The sequence below is a fragment of the Dama dama genome, chromosome X (assembly GCF_033118175.1).
Source record: "Dama dama isolate Ldn47 chromosome X, ASM3311817v1, whole genome shotgun sequence".
Lineage (NCBI taxonomy): Eukaryota > Metazoa > Chordata > Mammalia > Artiodactyla > Cervidae > Dama > Dama dama.
The window spans coordinates 92,177,258-92,203,035 of record NC_083714.1 but is presented as its reverse complement, the minus strand read 5'-3'; the positions used below and the strand labels follow the sequence as shown (position 1 = coordinate 92,203,035).

The window sequence follows — 25,778 nt, the reverse complement described above, 5'->3', positions numbered from 1 at the left end:
ACCCTGACCTCTTCTCTCATAACTCTGATCCAGGAGGAGATAGAAGCCCAAGAGAAGGCCAGTTCTCAGCTCTCTCACTAGCCATAGGGCCAGGGAAGGATGCAGTAGTTCTCTTCTCCTCTAGACTGACCTGCACCCACCTGGCAGATTGTATATTTGGTTCCGGGTCTCACACTGAGCAGGTAGGAGGAGGCTGAAACCCAAGTTCTCCTGGATATAGTTGAAGGAGCTATTTCACCACAAGAGGAGACTCAGGAGGGTATGGTCTCTGACTTCAGACCTCAGAAGAGTTGTCGGGGTGCCAAAGAAGAGGCATGTCCTGCTTAACCCCAGGGGGACTTCATGGTTAGAAAGTCCTAGGCTCAAACCCAGCTCTTTTATGTATTACCCATGTGACCTTGAGCTAGGGACTTCAGCTCTCTCATCCCCACTTTTCTCATCTGTAAAATGGAGCTAATTCATTAGAATGGCCCTGTGAGCTCATTATTAATGAGAAATCTGCACAGTACTTAGACCTGGCATATCAGAGTTGTTCAGTTAACAGTTTTTTTCCTTCCAGAGAAGAAACAGAGTACCTTGAGAGGTGAGTTCCTGCTCCCAGGGGAAAGGTCTAGGCTGATTCAGGCAGACCCCTGGAGGACTTGCTGTGGAGATGACTGACTCCAGTTTATAGGGCAGGTTGGACCAGCCACCTCTGAGGTCTGTGTCAGCTCAGAGCTCAGGCTCATGAGCAGAGGCTGCTCCCTCAGCAGCAGTATTGAATAGAGAGGGCCAGGAAGGAGGCCTAACACCCACAAGCAGGGGAAGGGGCTGCCGGAGCCAGCACCTTGCCTTCTGCCCTTACTCTAGGGGCCCTGCTCTTCCTCCACTCCGGCTGGCAGCTGTTTCTGCCTCGCTGCCTTCCTCTCTCCTCCCACCTGCCACAGCTTTCCTGCCAATCAGGACTCCCAGGCTAACACTGGTGCTGCGAGCAGGAAGCTCAGGGCACTGGGCTAAGAGCAGGAGCCCCAAGTTGGCAAGTGGTCCCTGTTGTCACCCAAGCTTGGAGGCAGGAAACAGTGCCCCACAGTCAGCTTCCCTGACCCAGGGTTCTTACAGGCAGAGAACCTGTTCACATGTGAGGGGTGGAGGAAGGAAGGGGGGGTCAGTCAAGAAGCAGGCTCCTAGGAACCACGGCAAAGCTTCGAGGAGGGGCATCCAGATCCGTGGAAGTTCGTTGGCCACAGACTTGAGCACTGGGCTTCTGGGAAGGGCCAGAGATAGGGAAAAGGCAGTGTTTGTAGCTCAGACAGGATGTAGGAGTGTAAATGTGGGAGTGGGAAAGTGGCCTCATGCTGCCCACACCACTCTGAACCCCTTCACCCCATCCTGACCCACCCCACTCCCAATCCCCACATTCACCCCAATTCTGACCCACCACCAACATCCCCTATCATTACACCAAGGACCACACAAATTTCCCAACCTCCTGCTAGAAGGTCTCCCTATGTTAGTCACTCAGTCGTGTCCAACTCTTTGTGACCCCATGGACTGTATCCCCCAGGCTCCTCTGTCCACGGAATTCTCCAGGCAAGAATACTGGAGTGGGTAGCCATTCCCTTCTCCAGGGGATGTTTCTGACCCCAGAGATCAAACCCCAGTCTCCTACATTGCAGGCAGATTCTTTACCGTCTGAGCCACCAGGTAAGCAGAAGGTCACCCTAGACCCTTCCCAAACCACACCTGCACCTCACTCTCTATTTCTTATCCCCACACCTACACTACTCTAGTCCCCACTTCTCCCCACAGTTACCCCCACCTGCTCCCACCCCTTCCTTTCCCCCTCGCCCTTCACTGCTCCCTTCTAACAGCCAGCCCTCTCCCCTCTCCCATCCTGCTCCATTCCCCTTGTCTCTCACACTCCCCAAACCTTTACCCTGCCCCACTGTGATCCTCTTCTGGCCTCATCCCCTAAGCACTATACCTCTTGCCCTTGTCACCTCCATGCCCCCTCACCCCTCGCATCTCTCACACCCCACTCACTGTTTGCCTCTCTGATCCCCATCCATCTTCCTGCCCCCTTTGATCTTCTGGTCCCCTCTTCTCCTGTCCTCTCTCTCCCTCGCTGCTCTTTTTCTCCTTCCTGCCTTCTCTCCTCCCCACTCAGGGTGGACATGTGCACACATGCTTAGACACATAGATACACAGACACACAGTCTTCTTCATGGCAACTTCCCATCCTTCCCACAGGCTGGTGCCTGACTACTATAGTCACCATAGCAACGGGAACCTCCAGGAAGGATACACTGGTATCTCCTGAAGGTGGGGGCGGGGGGAATTAGGTGGAGGAAGGGAGCCCAGCAGCCTCCCACCCATCTCTTGGTCTGGCTGGAAGAGTCTGCTGAACACAGTGGAGGGAAGGGTGAGGAAAGGGGAGACAGTGGGTGCCGGTGGGGCTTAGACTAAAGGAAGGCCAAGGATCTCCAAACACATCACAAGCACGGGAGGGTGCTCCTAAGCCACGTGGCTGTGTGTTGGTCTCCTCCTGCAGCATCAGTATCTCAGGGAAAGGGCACACCTACCCTTCAGTATGTGGGTACATCTATAGGACACCTTAGACTCGAGGGTGGGAGTTTGCCCTAGAAAAACTTCTCCCTCAGGGCAGTCTTTTCTGTTCCCACCCTGTGAGGCTGTTTACCTGTTGTGTGCCCTTGCACATGGGAATCAGACCCGCCCCTCCCTGCCCCCAGCTCACATCTCAGCTGCATGTGGATTCCAGCTGCAGGTGTTTGTTGGAAAGCCAGAGGCAGCTTCTGAGGCTGGGGTAGACAAATGTGGGCCTCCAGGAGCACCATTCTCTGATGCTGACCCAGGAGGCCTCTTGGGAACAGATATGTTATTCCTGTGGTTACAGGGGTGCAAACCAGGGTGTGTGCAGTGATGCTGGACCAGACTTTTCTTCCTGGGCATGTAAGGGGGTTCAGAAAAGCCTGAATTTTTTAGCCAGATAGGTGCTTAGAGGGGAGAGCAAGGGTACCAGGTGAGTTGCAGCTGGCCCTGGGGAAGGGAGAAGTTACTGTGGAGTAACAGGAGCTGCCAGGGCCAAAGCTCCTGTTTGAATGGATTCTTGAAAAAGGAGCTGGAACCTGAACTACAAGTCTCTGGGCCAGAAGGCAAAAGGCAGGCTTGCACCAAAGAAGAAAGAGAAAGGGGAAAAGAAAACTGCCAGCTTTCAAGTGCCCAGGAGATGCCAGGGGCTTTATGTGTGTCCATGAACTCAGTTAGTTCTGACAGTCATCCTAGCAGGCAGGTACTCTTATAATCCTTTTTTTACAAATGGGACAACTGAGGTTCATCAACAGAAAGGGACCCATCCCGGCCACATAGCTGAAAGGTGGGAAGATGCCACAGAAACCCAGGTCTGTCCGTTGTCTCCCCAGTCACACATGGATAAAGACGTTCTTAATAAACTCCCTCCAGCTGTCAGAGGCAATGCCCAGCTGACTACTGAGAGACTGGAGCAAGAAGCTGACCAAGTGCCAGGGGATCCAGCAACACCTACTGCCAACTTGTAGGGAGCCCCTGGAGCACCTCAGATCCAAAGTGGGGACCTACCAGCACCATCTTTGTTCAGTACCCCAGTCTCTCACCCTTGAGCCCCAGTGATAATCACTGGTATCCTCTTGGGATGGTGACAGAAGATGAGAAGAGAGGTGTTTACTCCCTTCTATTTCTAAAGGCTCTTCCAAGGAGATGGGAGGAGCTGGATTCCTCTTGCCTGGAGGGAAGGTATCTATTATATTCTCAACCCAAATCTGCTAGAAGGATCAACCAGGACAGGAGAGGAGTACTTCCCCCTAAACAGGCCTGAGCCCTGCCCAGCCTTTGCTGGGAGAGAAAACTAGAAGACCTTGTTACCCCAGAGCCTCTGGGCTTTGGACACACAGTTCCCATGCCAGGGTTTTGGTGAGCCCTGGCCTAGGATGGCTAAGCTTCTCTTAGAGGTAGAAGGAAGTGCAAACTCACCAAGCTCTGCCTGGAGAAGGACATGTGGCAGTGGTGGGTGTTACTATTGTTCCCTGTCTCTGTATTTGGTTTCCAGCAGATAGCATGGCTACCTGGCTGATCTGTGGAAGGTGAGCATATCTGCTTAGTGCTGAACTCAACTAAAACTTCCAACCAGGTTAATCCTTCAGAACTATTATAGACTCAGAATCTTAAAAAAAACTTTTTTCTCAATTACCAAAAAAATGATCTTTGAAATGTTTTGAAAAATAGAAATATAACAGTTTGAAAAGGGTCCTTGAGATGTTCTTAATGTTAGTGTATTTCCTCCCAATATGTCTTTTTGTGGCATAGTTTTTTACTGTAGTAAAATATACATACATCAAATTTACCATTCTAACCATTTTTAGGTGTACAGTTCAGTGGCATTAAAGTATATTTGCAATGTTGTACAACCACCTCCACTATACATTTCTAAAATGTCTTTATTCTCCTAAATAGAAAGTCTTTACCCATTAAACAATAACTCTCCATTCCTCCTCCCCCAGCCCCTGGTAACTTCTATTCTTCTTCCCATCTCTATAAATTTGACTATTCTAGATAATTCATTTAAGTGGAATCATATATACTTTTTGTCCTTTGTGTCTGGCTTATTTCATTTAACATAACATTTTCAAGGTTCATCCACATGGTAGTATGTATCAGTACTTCATTCTTTTTTATGGTTGAATAATATTCCATTGTCTGGATATACCACATTTTTAACGTAGGGCCAGGCGCACCCGCCCCGACGCCAGATATACCACATTTTTAAAATTCATTCATCTCTATGGACACTTGGGTTGTTTCCACTTTGGGACAATTATGAATAAAACTGCTATGAATGTTCATGGACAGGTTCTTGTGTGGACCTATATTTTCATTTCCTTCCATCTTTTGGCTACTGTGAGTAATGTTGTTATGAACATTGGTATACAAATATCTATTTGAATCCATGCTTTCAGTTCTTTTGGTTGTATACCTAGACTTGCTGGATTGCATGGTAATTCTATATGTAACTTTTTGAGGAGCCTCCATATTGTTTTCTACAGTGCTGCGCCATTTTACATTCTTACGAGCAATGTACAGGGTTCCAATTTCTCCACATCCTCATCAACGCTTACTCTTTTCCTTATTTTTTTTGATAGTAGCCATCCTAATGGATGTGACTATATATTTTTTACATAGTTGAAATCATCTAGGTTTTTTACTCTTCTCTTTCTAACTTATTGCTAAAGTTATACTGAGTATCTTTCCATGTAATTAAATATTTACAAACCATATTCTTTTCTTTTTTTGGCTGCACCACATGGCCTGTGGGATTAGTTCCCTTATCAGGGATTGAACCCAGGCCCTCGGCAGTGAAAGCACAGAGTCCTAACCACTGGACGACCAGAAAATTCCCACAAACATCATTCTTGATGAGCATATAATATTCCATCCCATGAATTTAGTGCAGTTTATTTACCTAGTCCCCTATTATTAGATACTTACTTTCAACTTTTATAAATAATGCTGTGATGGATAACTTTGTCCATAAATCTTTGTCACATCTACAATTTTCTTTTTCTAATAAATTTTCTACCTCAGTCATTTTTTCTTATTTCTGTACTTTGCTAAGTTTCTTAAATCACAAAATAATGCACCTTCATTATACCAAATCTAACAATACAGAGGTTTATAAAAAAATATTTAATAATCTTCCTGTTCCCTCCTCTCCCAGTCCTACTGCCCTGAGGCCACTGATGTTAACAATTTGGTGTGTATCCTTCCATCCCTCTTTCTGAGCTTACATCAGCATTTGTACACAAAATGATTCTTTCCCTTGTTTTGCATACACATGAAAGCATATACATTAATTCTGCAGAATGAGCTTTTGGGATGAGTCTTATGGAATCAAAGAGTATTAACCTTTTTAAAGCCTGTGGCATACAAATTTCTTTCTTACCAAATTTCTTTCCAGAAGGGTGATTCTAATTTAAATCCTCACCACAAATGTGAGACTAATTTACCACTCTTGTCCAGTATTGAGTATCATATTTTTAAAAACTTTATTAATTTGGAGCTAAAAATGGTATATCATTGGTTGTAATTTGCATTCCTTAGGTCAAACATTTGTTTTTCTTATTTATGGGCCATTTGTATTGCTTGCTTTGTGAATTGTCTGTTTATGTCTTATGTGTTTATTATTGATTTGTATGTACTCTTTTATGTGTATTAATGAGTATTAATGAGTTTTTTCTGATTACATTTATGGCAGTTTTTTTTCATTCATTATTTGACTCTTAGAGCTGAAAGGGGTGCATTGGAAGGAAAGGAACTATCCCAGGCACTTTTATATACTTTATCTCACTTAATTCTTATATCTGTCTTGTGCCTATATATTTATCCCCATTTTACTTAGAAGACTGGCTCAGAGGTTAGGTAACTAGCTCAAGGTCATCCAGCTAGTAAGAGTTGGAGCTGGAATTTGAATCCAGGTCAAATCCAGGGATTTAGTTACCAGAAGGCAATGGTACTACCCAATCTGTACCAGTGTAATTTTACTATAGGTAAAGCTTTGTGCTACTTGATTTACAGACATCATTTACAGAAAGTTTAAGGATATATGCTCTTACTATCTCCATATTGTAGATGAGGAAAGTATAGATCAGGGAATTTAAGTAACTTGTGTGAGGTCTCATAACTAGTGACAGCAGACCTGACCTTTGACCACAGGACTGTATGAAGTTAGAGATGTTTGACCCTGTCTTCTCCCTATACATGCTGCCTCCCTAGGGACCATCTTCTTGGATACAAATTGAGGCTCAGGGAGAGAGAGTACTTTGCTTACAGTCACATAGCAAATTAGTGACTGAGTCTCTCCCTCCTTACAGATGACTTGTCTAAGTTTATACAGCCAGTTAGTGGCAGAACCCAGCTCTGGCTAGCTACCTGACTGGAGCAAAGGCTTTTCGATGAAGAACATTTACAGAGCAAACTGGGGAGAAAGAACAATCAGGTAGAGTGTGTCGCTGCCCTGAAACCTTTCTAAAGGAATGAACTCTGGTATTGGAGCCTTCTAGAGCAAGGCAGTTCCAGGAGCCCCTACATGATAAGACCTAGGACAGGAAACCTCATGTCCAAAGACAAGAAGACCTTTCTACAAGGAGACAGCTGCCTTCCCATCACCAGTTGCTAAAGCAGGAACAGTTGCCTCTTTTCAACACTCCCAGGGTGTGTGTGTGTGTTTGTGCTTGCACACATGCATACATTTAGAGAAAAGAGGAAAGGGAGTGCTTTGATGGAGGAATGGAAATGGTCTTTTGTAGCCCCTCATACTTGAATGTTCTTCACCCCACACCCCCTTACAAAGAAAACTTATATCAGGAATGAGCTGCATACACAGATTTTAGAAAATCACTCTCCCATCCAGTCCTAGAAATCTCTCCCCCAACTTGACCTGAAATTCCATCAAAAAGATTTGAGTAACAAGCTAATTACTTCAGTGGTCATAGTGAAATGGAGGGACCATCCAAGAGGCAATATCATATATAAGAGCTTGGGCACTGAAGTCCAGGTAAACCTGACTTCAAATTCTGGCTCAAAACCTGCCTACTACATAAAAATCAGTTATTGAGACCTTTCATCTCTCTTGGAACCTCACTTTCTTTGAATTCAAAACTAAGAAATTGGGTCATTGTGAGGTTTCAATAACATATAACATGCTAATCTCTCAAGAACACAGTGCCTATGAAATGGAAAGTGCTCAAGAAATGGTAGCCACCATTATTGTTATTGTCTGTGTGGCCTTGGATGAGCTATTTAAATTCTGGTCCTTCCTGTTCTTACCTGTAAATATGTCTCCATCTCAGGAGGTGGTTGTGAGGATTCAATGAGTTAATAAATGTCAGTTGCTTAGAACAGAGCCTGGCATATAGTAAGCACTTAATAAATGGTAGCTATTATTATTCTCACCTTAATTAGATGTGTTTAATCTAAACGACTGCTTAATACTCAATTGAGATCAACAACACTTTCCCTTAGGAGGAGGAAAAGGTAATTTGGGAGCAGGAGGTGACGTGTTCAGTGTGGAGGTGGAAAGTTAGGAGCCAGAAGGCAACTGGAGAGGGTCTAGTGAGTGAGAACACAGAGACGTGTTCAGGTAGGAGAGTGTAGAGCCAGAGATGGAAAGACTCCAAAGCCTTTGTTTACCTCACCCTCAGAGACCAAGCACAACTGACAGGTCCTTTTAGTAGGTCTCTGTTCTCCCCATCCTGTCATCTGTTGAGCAAGGTTCTGTGTCTGAGGATGGAGTAAGGTAAGGGCAAGGAGCTGGTTTCAGAATGATCCCCGCAGGAAGCTGGAGATGCCTGCCTGAGCCTGAGCCTGAGCCCAGGATTAGCAGCGTGTGGCAGACAGGCATGCCTATGAGCGGGCAGTGGGATTTCATGCCCAGCACATTTGTGTGCAGCTCAAATGAAGCTATGGTTGTCAGTGTCACAGTGGCACCATTTCTGTGGTGGGTAGCCTGCCCTTCTTGGGTGCAGAGGCCACCAAAGTTCCCCTCCTCTCACACTAGTTCTTCTCTTTGGCTATGGGACCACTCATTAATTTCACTGGCCTGTTAACCTGGCCCAAGCCATGGCCCAGACAGTGGTGATGGAATAGATGATCCACGACTGGACACTAGGACCTGGGGTTTTGGGGCTGAGTCTGGTAAGGTTGATCAGGTCAAGTTTTGGGAACTTTGTTTTGTTATTTTTGAAGTTCATGGCTGCATATTAGTTTATATTCTTATTTTATTTTCATTTTATCAAAGTAATATTTGTTCATAGTTTTAAAAGACGTATAAGCTATACATATATTACTGAATACTAAGTTAAACACTTAGCTTTTTCTTTTGATATTTATTGTCACATTTTTCATGATGTGCCAATACTGCTGCTATTTTTTGACTTTTCTGTTTGAAATATCTTTGTGCATATGAAGATACACACATATACATATATATATGTATATCTATCACATATATACATATATATCCTTGTAGCATCTATCTCTTTTAAATTATATATAATGTAATATCTTTTAAATAATAAATAGCAATCTCAATGCTTATAATTAAAGCAGAAGCCCTCTGTTCCAACCCTAAGCCTCATTCTTCAGAGTCAAATACTTCTAAACTTCTTAGCTGTTTCTTCTGATATTTACCTCCACATCTCTAAATAATATGCCAATACTATTATTTCTTGTTTTTTTCTGATTTAAATATGTACTGACTTTTTATAGAGGGGGATTTAGCTGTCTTACTACCAGTAGCACCATATGCACATTCCTCTCATATATCCAATATTGTCATATCATAATTTCTGGTTTTAACAGTATCCCATATTTATATTATTAGGATTATAAATATTGTTCCTAGCTGAGTCATGTAGAATACTGTGATTATATTTTCTTCCTTGGCCAACTTGTTTTCCTGGAGTTAATAATTGCCTCTTTTTTCCCCCATTTGCTTAGTTTTCTATGATTTTTTTTTTTTTTTTGCTAATGCATTCCCAATTTCTCCATCATAGCTGTAAAATTCATGTAGCACATTACATAACCCATTACTTCCATCCTTTTCTTGGAGATCTCCACCTTCCTCCAGTCTGGGCTAGTTGCTAGAGGCTTGGCTTTTAAGTGCTTGGATTTCAAGTACTTAGCAAGCATCTCTTCTATACACCTAGTTCCTTGTGAAGTCCTGAGAGAAATACACAGATATGTAAGATACAACCCCTGTCCTCAGGGAGCCTACAGTCCCAAGAATGTTAATAATTCATTCAGATATCTCACCAGAAGGCTTGAGCACCTTCCAGGGACTTTGATCTAAGCTATGTCTTTGATCCCACACTCTAGGCAGAACTTCCTCCCTCCATTTCCACTAAATTATCAGAAGAATACATATAGTCTCCCAGAGAGCAAATGTGTTCTTAGACTGTATTAACAGAAACAGAGCTTCTAGGATTGGAGGATTGATACTTCTACTTGACTCTGTTGATAAACTCTGTCTAGGGATTGCGTTTAGTTGCAAGGGACATGGAAAAATAGGAACTTGTCAGAAGATGATGATGGCATAGCAGCTTGGACCAGTCAGAGGGCCCTGAAAAAGGTGGTTTGGGGATATTGTCCAAAGTTGGCTGTAGCAGCCAGAGCCCCAGCTCCAGCACAGGGGCCTGCACAGAATGTCAGATATTTAGCTCCCTGTGGTATACTGATGAGCAGAACACTTCCACTACACACTTCAATTTTGCCTAAGGAGATATATGCAAGAACTTTCTTCAGAATCACTGCACCATTAATAAACAAAAGAAAAGAATATTCAAAGAGGAGAATTATAGGATGTTCTATGCAGGAAATATATGATGTAGTATTAGGAATGGAGGATTACAAGCGTTTTGCTCCTTGGTGCAAAAAATCAGATGTAATATCAAGGAGATCTGAATACTGCAAAACATAATTAGAAATTGGGTTTCTACCTGCAGTGGAGCACTATATATCAGTAGTAACCTTAGTGTAACCACATTTGGTAAAGGCATACTGTGCTGATGGGAAGCTCTTCAATCATTTGGAGACTGTTTGGCATTTTAGCCCAGGTCTTCCTGGCTACCCAAGAACTTGTACTTTGGATTTTTTTTATTTCTTTTGACTTTTGCAAACTTCTACCACAGCTTTCCACCTGGTTTTTCAATGAAGTTGTAAAGCAGATGATGTCTCCCTTTGAAAGAAGAGCATGTAAGCTGGTATGGTCCAGAAACAAATATACTTCCGGAATTAATGCTTCATGAAGTTCATCACACATAAAGAGAAAAACAAAGGTCACCTACTTGCAACTAGTTTATTTACTTTTAGGAAGTGCTTTCATCATTTGCTTTTAGAAGTCAGAAAGAAAGAAAAGTGAAAGAAAGTGAAGTCTCTCAGTCATATCCGACTCTTTGCAACCCCATGAATTGTAGCCTACCAGGCTTCTCTGTCCATGGGATTTTCCAGGCAAGAGTACTGGAGTGGGTTGCCATTTCCTTCTCCAGGGGATCTTTCCAACTCAGGGATCAAACCCAGGTCTCCCACATTGTAGGCAGACACTTTACCATCTGAGCTACCAGGGAAGTCAGAAAGCATTTGTCAAACCTAGCTTTGATTATAAACTTGTACCATTGAAAATTTGCACTTGAAATATGGAACCACGTGTATGTAGAATTTAATCAAGTTTAATTCAGGCTAATATGTATATTAGCATATTTATAATAATGGGGTGTCATCACTGTTACTAGAATACTGACATCACTCTTCTGAACAGAAATCAAAACTGTAAATTTAAACCTTTTAATTATCATGTCACCTGAAGAGGCTGGTTGAGATACTCATGAAGTGTGTATAATATTAACCATATCATGTTTAAATTATTGAATTCAGACTATTTATAACTTATTGTCTTAGGGCCTGCCTCATGGCTTAGGATATTGAGTAGTCATCAGACAAAGTAAAACTTTGACTTAAAAATATTGTTAATGAAGATTCCCTGGCACTTTTCTTATTTTTAAATTGTTCCTATGGGTAGAGTAGATAATTCAATGTTAAACTGAGTTTAGCTTCCAGATAAATAATTTTTTGTTGAGTGGTCCAGAGTTTTAAGCTACTTTTCTCTTTGTTTGCAACCCTCTCCCCAGTCCTTTGACTGCTATTTAATAATGCTGAATCGGTGTCAAATTTTGTCTATAGCAATGGACAATAGATGAAGATAAATTGGTTGATATGTCTGCAGCACCATGCATCCTTATTTTCTATTTATTGTGTGTATTCACTTTCAATAATGTATTTCAAACTGATATTTTTGTAAACAAATCAATGTAAGGACTGAAGTGGTAACTTAATAAAGTTAATTTGTTTAAAAAACGAAAAAAAATAGGAATTTGTCTGAATAGGAACAACCAGGATAAAACAGAAATGGAAACTACATCCCCCAAAATAGTTGAAAAACTAGTTTGGCTTCTTGGAAGAGTAGTGTACGCATAGCTCTCTCCATTTTTCTTCCTCACATTCCCTTTTAAATTGGTTTCTGTCCCCACTGCTCCACTGAAACTGCTCTCACCATGATGAAACTGCCAGCATGTCCTCATCTGCTGACCACTCTTATTCTTTGAAACTTTCCTTCCCTAATTTACAGAATGCCACTCTCTTCTGTTTCTTTTCCAAGCTCTTTAACCACTCCCTCATCTTCATCATACTCCTTCTTCTACCTACCCCCTAAATGTTAATGTTTTCCAGGGATCCACTGTTGGTCCTTTTCTCTATGTATTCATTCTCCCTAGGCAACATCCTCTACTTCTTTGGCTTCCACCATTGCTTTATCAGTCAGAGTGAGCTAGGTTGTGCTGTAGTAGCAAATAATTCCCAAATATCAGAGGCTTATCACAACAGTTATTTCTTGCTCATAATACATGTCCAAAACAGGTCATCAGGGAGCATCTGTTCATGATAGTCACCAAGAGACCTAGGCTAGTAAAAGACCCATTTCAACATCACTTCCACAGTCAGCAGCAGAGGGAAGAGAACGTGGCAAATCATACTCCAGCTTCTTAAAGCTTCTCCCCAGAAGTGATCCAGGTCACTTCAACTCACATTTCATTGGCCAAAGTCTTATGGCCACAGCTAATTTCAAAAGATGTGGGAAAGCATAGTCCTGCTATGTTCCTAATGATTAACTCCTTAACCATTGGTAACTCCCAAACCTTTATCTATAGCCCAGACCCTCCTTCTGAACTCAGACCATTATGTCCAACTGCCTCCTTGACATTCTACCTTGCCTAGTATATATTGACCTATACTTCAAAGTCAGCATGACCAAAAACTGAATTCATCTTATTGACCCCCAAATCTACTTCTCCTGCTTTCCCTTCCTTAATGAATGAAACTACTGTTCATCCTGCCACCCAAACAAGAAACCTGGTAGTCATCTTGACCCCCTCCCTCACCCTCAATCCCCATATCCCTAATTTATCTCTTCTCATATCCATCCCCTTCTCTCCATTTCTAAATTCTGCTGCTACTGCTTCAGTTGAGGCCCCCACCATCTCTCACTCAGATTGTGGCAATAGTCTCCTAGCTGATCTCTCTACCTCCAGTCTTGATGCCTATAATCCATCATCCACATTTTCAGAACATAAATCTAAAAAGTTAGTCATAGAAGTGATAAGCAGTCTTTTAAAAAGCAGTTATTTAACACTCACAAAAGGTTCTCTGTTGCCTATAGGATGAAGCCTGGCATCCAGAACATATAATATATTATGATATTATGGGCATGGCCTTCCTCTGCAGCCTTATCTCCCATAATGGCCCCCTTTGTATCCTCTAACTATGCTGAACTACCAACAGTGTCTGAACCTGGCAGTATTTCAAACCCCCAAGCCTTTATACCTGCTTATTCCTTTGCTTTAAGTGCACTTATTCCTGCCATATTCTATCCAGTGAACTTCAACTCATTTTTTCCAAGCCCCAACTCTAGCCTCTCCCATATGGAAATGTTTTCTTATGCTTCACCCCTCAAAACACAGTTGATCCTTCCTCCCTTTATGGGATCACTTGTACCAAGTACATACTACTTATTACAGTGACTTCTAATGATTGATACACAAGGTTTTCTCTCCTGCTCCTTAAAGATAGCAATCTTGTCTTCCCTATCTCTATCATCTTTAGCTCTCCAGCACAGTGCCAGGCACTCAAAACCTGTTCAAAAAGTGATCATTGCAGGAAAAAAATGAATTGGAAGACCTGGCCTGATTCAAGGAAGTTTACAAATACCTCCTGCAGGGCTGGCATGGAGACAGGAAGTTTATGGCCCCAGAAGAGCTAGTAGGAGCCATGAGTAATGCCACAAAGAGGCATTATGTCAGCTCAAAAGGAGAAAGAATTCTTTAGCTGTGAGAGTTGTCTGAAGGTACGGGCTTCCCTAGGAGAATGTGTGCTATGACAAGAGGTTTACAGTCAGTAGCTGGATAAGATGTGGCAGTGCTGTTAAAGTGGAACTTCCAACAGCAGATAGGGAGGTGGGGTTATGATTGTCACAGTCCTTTCCACTCTTGCATGGTCATGAACCTGCCTCCTCTGCTCACCTGATTGATATGGGTCATCTAGGCTCCTTCAGAGAGCTGCTCTTGTACCAGGGACACCACTTCTCCACTAACCAGGCTGTCCCTGGTCTTGGAGCAGGTGGCCTAAGAGGCTTGGAGGTAACTGGCCCCTCTGGAACTACACTGACTCTGGGTTCTTATACACCTCTCCAGCTATCTCCCCTGTCTTTCCTCCAGGCCAGGCCAGGCCACTCTGACTCATGACTGCTCATTCTCAGCAGCAGGAAAGCTATTGCTTATTTTTATAGCCACTTAAGTAAAGCCATGTCAGCCACCTGCATTTGCTCTGCAATGCCTCTAATCTCAGTCTGACTTTGCCAGTCCCAAAGAACTACTCCCAGAGTCATGTCCATTATCTCCCTCCCCTGGGTTGGAGAGACTGACTTTAACCCTACCCTGTTCTGATCCAACTCTTTGAAAGCCCAGAATCAGGAATAGGCACACGTGGCTCTTTTCAGACCTGCCCGCGGAGGTCCTTCACACAATGCTAGGTGTGGACGCAGTGCAAAGAGACCCTGGAGTAATCATCAGAGTAACTCCCTTCTAGTCCTGGCTTTATATTAATAGTTGATTTCTTGCATGTTTCTGAGTTGGCTGAAACAAGTCCCTTTTCTGGGCCTCAGTTTCCCCCTAGGTAAAATGTAGAGGCAGGGTGGTTTACTTGTGTGCTGTGGACAGTGGGTTTCATCCCCAAGCCCAGCCCAGACTGCCACTCTGCCTGCACAGTCTCTGCAGGTGCAGCTCCTGGCCAAGTGTCCCAGGGGTGCGTTAGGACAGCAAGCAGCAATGAAGAGAAGGTCTATTGGGAATATTTGGATGGGAAAACAGGCCCTAGGGAAGGAAGCAAGTTGGAATCCAAGAAGGAAACTGCCAACTTTCTGGTTGGCAAGAACTGAAGCCCTCCTTTCTGGAGGGTTTTCTGGCCCCAAAACAAGGAGTCCAGGGTGGCCTTCTCTTCCTAAACCTTCTGGCCCTGAGTCTTGGCTGTGGGCTCTGTATGTACACACATACATTCCTGCAGCACCCTGGGGCCCTGGACAAGTCACCTGCTTCTTCGCAGGGGAGCATAGGAATGAGAATGCCTGGGCCAGGGCTGCACACCAGGGAGCAGGAAGTTAAGGCTCTTTAGGTCCTCCCACTCTACCCTAAACTAGCAGCTGCAGAGCCCAGGATGGGTGGGGATCCCTGTCATCTTACCCGCTCCCATTTCAAGAGTGGTTTAACAGCCCAGCCGGGAGGAGGGGTGGGATAGCCTTCTCAGCTTCCTTTTTGGGTTAATTGGTGTTCCCTCTAGTTACTCCCTGCTTCCTTCCCCTCCCAGTTCCCATAGCAACTTGGCTGTATCTGCCAGAACTTGAGTGAGCCCAGCAGCAGCCTGCTGGACGTGGGGAAGGGGCTTCTGTAGGGAAAAGAGGGCACTGCCAGGTCAAGGCTTCCACCCCACCCATCGTCTGCTGCTACCTCAAGGGTCCAGGATGCTTAAGCACAGAGTACAGGGTGTGATAAAGAAGCCTTTCCTGCCAGAGCTGGAGTTTGAAGAAAAGCCCAGAGCAGGCCTGGTTCTCCTCAGCTGTCCTCCCCTCCCCACACACCTGTGTCCTGAGTTTAGAATGCAGTCACTGATAGGATGGTCCAGGGGGAAGAACCCTGGAGTTGGAGTCGAGAAACTGGGTTTCAAGTTCCTCTCTCTGCCACTATTTGGTGTGACTGTAGACAAGTCCTTCCCCCCTTTTCTGAGCCTCAGTTTCCTCAGCTATAAAATAAAGCAAGGCTAAGATCTCTGCATATTAAAATTACCTGAGCTGTTTTGAAAAACTCTAGATGTGTAGGTTCCACTCACAAGGATTCTAACTGCTTGGTCTGGAGTGCCATGTGAGCCAAGCAGGAGCATTTTTAAAAGACTGAGTGATTCTAATATGCAGCCAGAATTGAGAAATGGGCAAAAGATCTCCAAGGGTCTCCCAACTGACTGTTGTCTGGTTCTGAGACATTTCTTCCTTTGCCCTGCATGCCCCATCTCCAGCCAACCCTACAGGTCTCGAACCTGGCTCTGTCAGCTCTGCCCCTTCCTTGTGGATGAATGCCCAGGACCCCTGCAGCTGCCCAAGCAACACAATCCCCTCTGGCTCAGTCCTAACACTGATGAGATGAGGCAAGTGACTTAGGCCCGTCTAGGGAAGAGGGCTGCAGAGACTAAGGCAGGCTTGCTGTCCAGGTGGTCGCCCTGAAAGCCAGACTTTTCATTTGAGAAGGATCCCAGCCCCTCTTAAAGCATGTAGACCAGTGCAGCGACCTCAGCTGGCCATCTGCTGAGCCAAGGAACTGGATTACCTCTCAGCCCCTTCTTCCTCCATTCCCCTCACTAGTTCCTTGCCTGTTCCTGCCTTGCCACCCACAGGCCTGGTGTCTTCCTCAGGCAGTCTGCTCGCCCACTTGTTGCCATGGTGACTCTGGGGAGTGGGGCTTGAGGGAGGGTCATCTAACTAAGGAGAAAGGCCTCCCTCCCACAATCAGGCCACCTCTCTCCCTGCCTCATCTCCCTCAACTCCCTCCCTCTCTCCTAGGGCAGAGACAGGGAGTGCCCAGCCACCAATGCCTGCTGTTAGGCTAATTGCAGTTGCCTGGGAGGAGGGCTGACCCTCCACTGCAACCTCCTCACCTGGGAGCAGGAATATTGAACCAGAATCGCCCAGGGAGAATCCCGAGGGGGCCACTGAACCCCAGTGGTGGAGAACTGGGCTGTTCCACACAGTCCAGGGTGAGGATGGAGGTAGACTGTGGGTCCAGTCTATAGAGATTGGGGAAGAGGCTGTGGACAGAGAGATTTCTCTTGGAACTCTGGGGCCCACAGGATGGAGGGGGGTCTCTGAGGTCCTGAGGCCCTTAGCATTATGGATTTCCTTTTGTCTTTTCTTTCTTTCTTCCCCGTATCCTTCTGCTCTTATCCCTCTTTCTTATCTCAGCTTTCCTCTGCTCCCATCTTTTTCACCTTCCATATTCCCATGCTGGCTCTTAAACCCTCTTTCTTACTCCTCCTTTCTTGCCTCTCCTCTTCACAGCCCCTCTTCCACCTCTCCTGTACCTCACCATTATCCCCTACTCTTTCTTACCCTTCATCTTCTCTTAGCCTCACCACACCTGTTTGCCTCCCTTATACCCTCCATCTCTCATTCCCCTGCTTCCTCCCCAACCCTTTTTTTCCTATCCCTCAAGTACCACCATTTCTCCCCCTCCAACTCCCTACTCTTTGTTACCCTCTCTTTCTTCCTCTCCTACTCCCTTGTACTGCTGACCCCACTACCATTCTCTCCAACCCCTGAGCCCCTCTCGTACCACTCCAGCTCCCTCTTCCCCTGCCTCTTACCTTTACTTGTCACTTTCCACCCTCCTTCCACTCCCTTCTCACTCCATTGCACAGATCTTTTATGCCAATAATTTCACTTTTAAGAGTTTATGTAAATAAAATATAACACAAGTATTCAAGAGAGATGTGTATAGACCTATTCACTGAAGCATTGTTTGTGATCGTCAAAACCTGGAAATAAATGTCCGTTTACAAGAAATAGGTACCCTTTGCACTTTATTCATACAAAACCATTCTCCATTCTTCCAACACATTGTACACTGCACTCATGTCCGTACCTTTGCTTAAGCTGTTGCCTCAGTCCAAAATGCCCTTTTGTCTCTGTCCCATCTCTGCCTTTCCCATCTAAAATCCTACTTTGAATCCCTGCTCAACTCTTATCCCCTTATTGAAATCTTTCCCAGCTTTCCTATTTGCTTCCCTCCCATGGCCAGTGATTTAATTTCTCTTATAGAAAATGTGCCATCGTTTCAAGTTAGATGAAACCAGAATTTCTCTGAGAGTAGGAACATGTCCTCATATACTTGTCTGGTTCGTTCCATTAACAGTTGTGTTTTTTTACATATATTGCACTGAGTACATAATGGTAGTAAGACACGCCTACATCTGCTTTCATGCAACTCACATTTTAGTGAGGCTGACAGAGAAAAACAAAACAAGGATGCAGACAAACTCATACTTGTGGCAAAGAAACAGTTAAGGAAAAGAATGATGAGGGGTCATTCTCTAGCTAGGGTGGTCAGAAAGACCCGCTCTGAGGAGATAACATTTGCACTGAGGCTTCAAAGTTGAGAAGGACCCAGGCAGACCAGAAATGGGGAATCAAGAGCATATCAAGCCAAGAGAACAGTGTGTGCCAAAGCCCCAAGGTGGGAAGAAGTAGGGCATGTTCAAGGAAAAGAAAGAAAACCTCAGCGTGTGGAGCATGATGAGCTGGAAGGGAGAGGTAGAAAATGAGGTTGGAGAGACAGACAGAGGCCAAGTTATGCAGGAATTTGAAGTCTGTGGTTGAAAGTTTGGATTTTATTGTAAATGCATTGAAGGATACGAAGTAAGGGAGTAACATGATCAAATGTCATTTTGAGATCCCTCTTACTCTTGTGTAAACAGTAGATTGGAAAGAGCAAAACTGGAGGCAGCGAGGCCACATAGGAGACTGTCATACAGGTGACAGATGACAATGGCCTGCACAGAGTCGTGGACATAGAGGGAGACTTGGCATGCCTTGCTGATGGACTGTGTGTGGGAATGCCTATTAAGAGAAACATGATGGCCGACACCTAAGTTTCTGGCTTGAATATTCAAATGCATGATTGTGACACTTAACTGAAGTGGTCAAGACTTACTGGTGTGGGCAGATTTGGAGTTAAAAAATAGAAGACAGAAACTGAATTTTAAGATTTAGAACATGTTAAATTTGAGAGGCCAGTGAGATAGCAAAGCTGTGTTCCTCAGGGGGATAATCTGCACCACAACCCACTACCACCATCCCCCACCACCACACCCCTGCCCCCACTTTGGAAAAGGCCAGTGTGGGATTACATTGCCAAAGTCCAGGTTCATAATGGAGTTATTTGCATTTGAGTGTAAATGTTTAATGTCTGTGTAAGAAACTCTGACCATGTTGCCCAGAGTGTGGTGGAAAGGAGTCTGGAAGCAAAATGACCTGGACCCTTGTTCCAAAGGCAGATTCCTGAGCCCTCCTCAGTCCTCTTGAAGCTGAATTGGAGGGGGCCTTCTGCCTATTGAACAAGTATTCCAGGGGATTCTGAGGCACACTGAAGTCAGAGAGCCACTGCTACAGGGAGCAACTGAAGACATGAGGACTGGATGTGGGCAGAGCTCTGGGCATCCTGTTAAAATGCAGGTGTGACTTGTCAGGTCTGGGGCAGAGCCTGGGAATCTGCACTTTTCACAAGCTCCTCGATGATGGTGATGCTGCTGGTCCAGGTCCACACTTTCAGGAGCAAGAAGTTAGATCAGTGGTTCTCAATGGGAGATGGTTTTGTGTCCCTTGCCCCCCACCCTGCTCAGGGGATATTTGGCAATAGGCAGAGACAATGGGGGGGGGATTAGAGGATGTGACTGGCAACTGCTGGGTAGAAGCAAGGAATGCTGCTCAATACTCTACAGTGCACAGAACAGCCCACACTACAAAGAATCCTGCAGTCCAAAATGTCAGGAGTGTCACCATTGAGGAACTCTGGTCTTGACGATAGCCAAATAGTACAGAGCAGGAAACCTTTCTTAGCTAGGACCCAGGGCCCGGTAAGAGAGGGCTAGATGAGGGGCAGAAAGTATACCTGTGAAGTGAAATGGCCAAGCAAAGTTTGAAGCAAATGAAATGTGGTGTCTGCTCCACTCCAAGGCCGAAGTCAACAGGACAGAGCATGGATTAAGTAGAGCTTGAAGGCACATCTGGTGCTTAGTAAGGCAGATTCCTGTTTTTATTAAAAAAATAACCCCTCACATTTGTACTGCACTATAGAATATAAAAACATTTTCATACGTGTCATATTATTTGATCCATACAACACCTTAATGAGATAGAGCAAAGATTATCCTCTCCATCTCTTTTCTTGAGTTTAGAAACTTAACACCATTAGCCAAAGAAATGTTTGCTGAATCGAATGCAAGTGAAATTTACCTCAATATAAGTAACCTCAGAGAAGTCCGGACATCTCTTGGGACCAGTTATAAAATGGTGCAGTTGGTTGGGATGACTGGTAAGACCTTTTCCAGCTCAGATACAGGAGTCATTTTGTGATTTTACCAGTGAATAAATTAAAAGTCTTCGATTACTGCAGACTGGGGACTCTGAGTTCTGGCTATGAAATGTGAGATTTTGGGGTAGGAGGTAGTGGTTTTGACCCAAACCCTTCTTCCCCAGCCCCTGGATCTTGGGGTTGGCTTAGTAAGCACACAATACCCTCCCCCAACAGACTACAGGTACACCCCTCCTCATCACTTTCCTCTGACGCCGGAAGGGGCTGGCACCTGGGCTGATGCTCTTTCCTCTCCCCACAGGCTGTCTACAAGGCCTGGCTGTGCTCAGAATACTTCAGCGTGACCCAGCAGGAATGCCAGCGCTGGGTGCCCTGCAAGCAATACTGCCTGGAGGTGCAGACCCGGTGCCCCTTTATCCTCCCTGACAATGAGGAAATGGTATACGGAGGGCTCCCTGGCTTTATCTGTACAGGTAAAGACAGGGCCCTGGGAGAGGGGGAGGCTGGGGGCCCAAGGCAGGCACCAGGTTAGGGCTGTGGTCTGGGAGGACAACAGGGAAGTTGGGTTAGGGGAAAGTTAGTGGCTGCTGGAGTGGGTAGTAAGACCCCAGGCGGGGATGGGATGAAGTAGAATAGGGCCAGGGAGTTATCCCAGAGAAACTATCTGGGGTCCCTGGGAGATAGTGTCCAGAAAGGGATTGTACTAAGGGACAGGGGGAAGAGTCTTGGGCAGGACTGCCAGAGCAGCCCCAGCTTTGACAATCACCTCTCTCAGAAAGGCATAGCCAGCAGCCCCCTTAGCACCCCACCCCGCCTTCCTTATCCATTGGCAGGGTTGCTGGATACTTCACCAAAGCGGCCAGAAACCAAGTGCTGTGACGTGCAGTGGGTCTCCTGTGAGTCGGAGAAGAAGAAGTTCAAGGAGTCTGAAGCCCCCAAAACCCACCACCAGCAATTCCACCACTCTTATTTCCACCACTACCACCAACAGTACCACCACTACCATCCCCGCCACGAGCCCCCAGGCCGTCTCGGCCACAAGCCCTCCCTGCTGCCGGTTTCTGGGGGCTCCCGCCTCAGCCCCAGCAGGATCCGGCTCTACATCCTTGTTCTCGTGCTCCTCCATACCATGGTGTCCTTCTCCAGCAGCCAGAGTGGTGGGGGACCGGGCCTGGAGGCACTGCCTGCCCTAGACGAGGGCCTGGCTCGGGAAGAGTGACCGCAGGGAGGGAGATCAGACCTCCACCACACACCGACATCAACTCCAGCTCCCCCAGGGGGAGGGGGAGGGGGCCCCTCCCATGGGAGGTGTAGGACCAGGTAGGGGGCAGGGGAAATGGGGGATCACACATCACCCCCAACCAACCCCCACCCCAAAAGCAGCTCCAACAGAGCCGCCAAAGGGCCCCAGGAAACTGCAAAACTCATCCGGGAGAAAAAGGCAGGAGCAGCAGGTGCCCCCCTCCCAGGCTCCATATATGGAGCTTAGCCAAAAGAAAAGGGGAGGGCGGGTGGGGGCTGGAAATGCCCACCCCTACTGAGAGCCCTGACCCCAGGGAAGAAGGCTGCTTATCTGATCTTGGCCCTGCAGGGAATGTTGGGGGGCACAGAGGGGAGAAACTCTTTTCCCCCCTCTGCATTCCTTTTGTTGCCACGATCCTTAATTCCCTCCTGCCCATACTCCTACAGGCAATGGCAGACGTTGCAGTGGCCTTCCTCCCGCTCCAGCGCCCCTTGTCCCATGGCAGAGGGGGGCCTGCCACAAGGAAGGACCAGGCTGGGACACAAGGTGTATGCAGTTGCAGCTAGGTCGGGGCCCCAGTTAAGCTGTGCCCCAGAACCCTAGGTGATAAGAATAGTGGAGGGCGGGAGTGAAGAGGAGAGAGGAACACAGAGGGCTTAAAAAGATGGCTGAATGGCCTGTCACCACCTGGCACTGGGGAGGCAGATGATCAGTGTTGAGGCAGGCTCAAGGACATTGCCCCAAATCAGAAAAGGTTGCAAAAGGAGCCCTCTGGGGAAGAGAGCACAGGGACTGGGGTCTTGGGCCTTGAAACCGAAGACTGAGGGCACATGGTCAGACTGCCACTGTCTGAAGGGCCATATCTTACAGAAGGTGCACATACTCCCAAGGGCCACTCTTGCCCTGGAGATCTTGGCCTTGGGGCCAAAGACGTTTCCATTTCTGATCTCCATGGGGAGGAGGGACTTAAGCCCAAGAGGGTCAGGCCTGGCCTGGGTCCCCAAACTCCCCCAACTCATCCTAGCCCAGGCCTCAATGAAGGAAACCCTGGTGGTGTTGCCCCAGGGCTTTCCAGAGATGAGCCTCCCCATCCCCAGCCTGTCCCCGTTCCCAGCCTACCAAAGAGTATTCATCCTTTCCAATCCCTGACCCCATGGGTTACTGCCCTAATTGTGGAACCACCAGACTGCTCCTCACCCTACAGCGGGTCCCCTAATCCAGCCACCCTTGCCCCTCGCTGGAGAAAGTCCAGAAACTGGCAAGAGGACCCACTGGATAAAGACAATGTGCTGCGGTCCCTTGGCCAAGAGACTTGAAGTATTTAGTCATGCTACAGTGCTGCAGAGACCCTTGGGGGCCATCAGCCTCGTGCTGATCTCCTGGGAGTGGAAGGCCTGGGACATCTACAAACCAATAGGCACAGACAAGAAAGGGAGCCACAACTATGTTTCTGGGACAGGCCAAGTGGCTTTCGGTGCCAGAAGGGCCTGTGTCTGGGATGAGATGCCAGTGAGTTAAGGCAGGGGGTGGGGAGTGGTGGACCTGTAACTGCATTAGGCAAAACAAAGAGGGGGACAGCTGGAACCAGTTGGCTGAGGGATAAATAAGAGACCTCAGTAGTAGAGAGGGAATCATTCAGGGGCCTCATCAGGGTCCCCAAATAGGCTTTGTGAGGCTGCAGAATCTTTCCACACCAGGTTTCTCATTTCTCACAGCGTGTCCCCCCACCCACCCCCAGCCCTGTGCCCTGGCCACACGCTCCCTGTTGGACCTTCAGCATTTCAGGCCTAGCCACATACCCCATCTCTAGAGTGCTCTTTTCAGCTGGGGAGGGTAAGAGGTGCTGGCTCCTTTCCAGAGATGCTTCTGTAGACGTGAGAGACCCTAGGTACTGCCTTCTAATTCCTGCATCCTCAAGAGGGGCAAAGGGACTGGGAAGTAAAGGGGGGGCTTTAGGGCCCCAGGAAATGGACCCTTGGAGACTCCCACCCCACTTCCCCCTCACCAAGTGCCCAGGAGACCCCTGGCTCAGACCAGCCCAGGGCCTTGCCCAGTGGCAGGGGAAAGGGGCACCTCACTCCACTTCGAAGTCATTTGACTGTCCCCATCCACCCCACTGCCCAGATCTTCCACCACCCCTTCAGTTGCCTCTGCCCTTCGTCACAGGCAGCGGAGCTGGGCAGCTTTCTTACGCCATTTTCTACACTGTGCTTCATGAGTAGGACTTTCTTGCACTAGTTCCTATGACTGAGTCTCCAAGTCGGATTCCTAGTAGTCCCCCTCCCTCACCTGGCTATGACTCACTTGTTGCCCTACCCCTGCCTCTGTGTTTCAGTGAGAGTCTGTATGTGTACCGCTTTCTGTTTTGTTGCATTGTGGGGCAGAGGCCTCTCTGCTCTTGTTTAACCCCATAAAGAAATAAATGGTAAAGAGTTGATGATAACCCTTCCTTCATGGTTTTCTTCCATGGCGTCAAAATTGCCCGAGGAAAAAGTCTGTGGCTTGGAGAGGAGGCGGGACCAGGAGATGCTGACCCCTCTGCCCCGCTGCTTGTCAGCTCAAGTCTCAGAAAAAAAGAGTAACCTCTGTAGCAGGCCATTCGAGAGAAGGAAGTCCAAATTCAACCTCCAGCAGGGATCAGGCAGATAAGTGTGAGTGAAGGAAGTGGACCAGGCTGGGCTGAAGTACAGACACACCAAGGCTGGAAGTGGTGACAAGTGCAGGGTGCAGGCATCTACATGGACAGCTCAAGTCAAGGATTGACTTGTGGGAATATGGGCCCAATGTTGACAGGTCATCTCATTCTTCAAGGGACATCAAGACTTGAGATTTTTATGTGAAGCCTTGAATGTTGAAATGTTGGCTCAAGTCTAAAACAAACAATAAAACCCACATACCTCTCTGTGGGCTAAATATGCAGGCCCCACATGGCCTAGGGATTAGCAGTTTTTCACCTTCATGGCAGCCTTTGTTTTTAGTCTCCCAGCCTCATCTCTCCCACACCACCTCACCAGGCCCATCTTCCCATCCCAGGTGGGAAAGCGCTCAGGTAGCAGAGGAGAGGCGGCAGACAGAGCCCTCCACCACAGACACATTCTCACATACCTAGGATAGGGGAGAGTGTGACCTGGGAGGGAATCTTGGCATCCTTACTGAGCTGCCGAATTTCTTCACTGAGAAAACCCAAGTCCCCCAACTCCCCCAGAAAGCAGCAGAGCACCGAGTTTAGGGCGCAGTCTCTGGACCCCGACTGTATGAGTTCACAACTTGGCATGAATTCCTTGACTTCCTTGAGCCTTAGTGTCCTTATCTAGCCTGGTTATTGTGAAAGATAGATGATAGACATCAAGGGCTCTGCACAACAGCTGGCATGAAGGAGCTGCTGAACTATGGGTCATTATTATTGTCATCAGTCTCTTAATCTTTCAACTCTTTCCTTGAACTCCACCTAAAACAGTCACCAAGTTCTATCAATTCTTCCCATATGATGTATCAAATCCTTCCCCTCTTTCCCACCCCTGCTTCCCCACGTAGCCACTTCAGGCCCTCTGCAACTTTTGCTTGGTCTACTACAATACCTCCCAACTAATCTCTTGTTCAATTACTCCGATTCTGATCCATCTTCCCCAGCACTACATGCTTTGGCATTTAGGAGATACACTATAAATATTTTGTGAAAGAACTGCTGTGGTAAAGTACACATCTAATCTTCCCAAAGAGAACATATTATACATCAAAACAAACAGATACATCAAAAACATCAGATGGCTCCACATTGCCTGTAGAATCAAGTTTAAACTTCCTAGCAAGACTTTCAAGGCTCTTTGAATTCTGATTCCCATCCAACCAGTCTGAGACTGTCAAGCACTCCCATCCCATACACCTTCACTGAATGAGCTCTGCACCTTCTCACCTCTTGTCCTTGGCTCACATGGCTTCTTGTGACCAGGATGTCCTCTCTCCATCTCTACCCATCACTACCTTAGCTAGTTTTCAAAGTCCAGCTCAAATGCCACCTCTGCTACAAAGATTTCCTTATTCCCCTTCTCCCAGGCTAAACACTCTATTCTCCTCTTCTGTACTTCTACACCACTTTGTACCTGAATCATGGTACTTATCACATCCTGCCTGTATTCGACTTAGTCATTCTTTCATTCAAAACATACCTATCAAGGAATTACGATAAGTCAAGTACTATGCTATGTGCTGGGAATACAGCAGTAACAAGACATAGACATGTTATTGGTCCACAAGATAACATGATGTCATGTGCT

General features: G+C 46.4%; 1 protein-coding gene and 1 pseudogene across 1 annotated transcript in view; both read left to right on the top strand.

Annotated features, from left to right (window-relative positions):
* Positions 1–23,947, top strand: part of NALF2 (NALCN channel auxiliary factor 2) — a 28,208-nt gene extending 4,261 nt beyond the window's left edge. Inside the window, exons 2-3 of the mRNA XM_061136388.1 lie at positions 20,563–20,734; positions 21,095–23,947. Of these exons, the coding sequence (XP_060992371.1) occupies positions 20,563–20,734; positions 21,095–21,480 (558 nt within the window). The 3' untranslated portion in view covers positions 21,481–23,947. The remainder of the gene's footprint in view (positions 1–20,562; positions 20,735–21,094) is intronic.
* Positions 9,591–12,096, top strand: LOC133051752 (coenzyme Q-binding protein COQ10 homolog B, mitochondrial-like; annotated as a pseudogene).
* Positions 23,948–25,778: the final 1,831 nt, after the last annotated feature.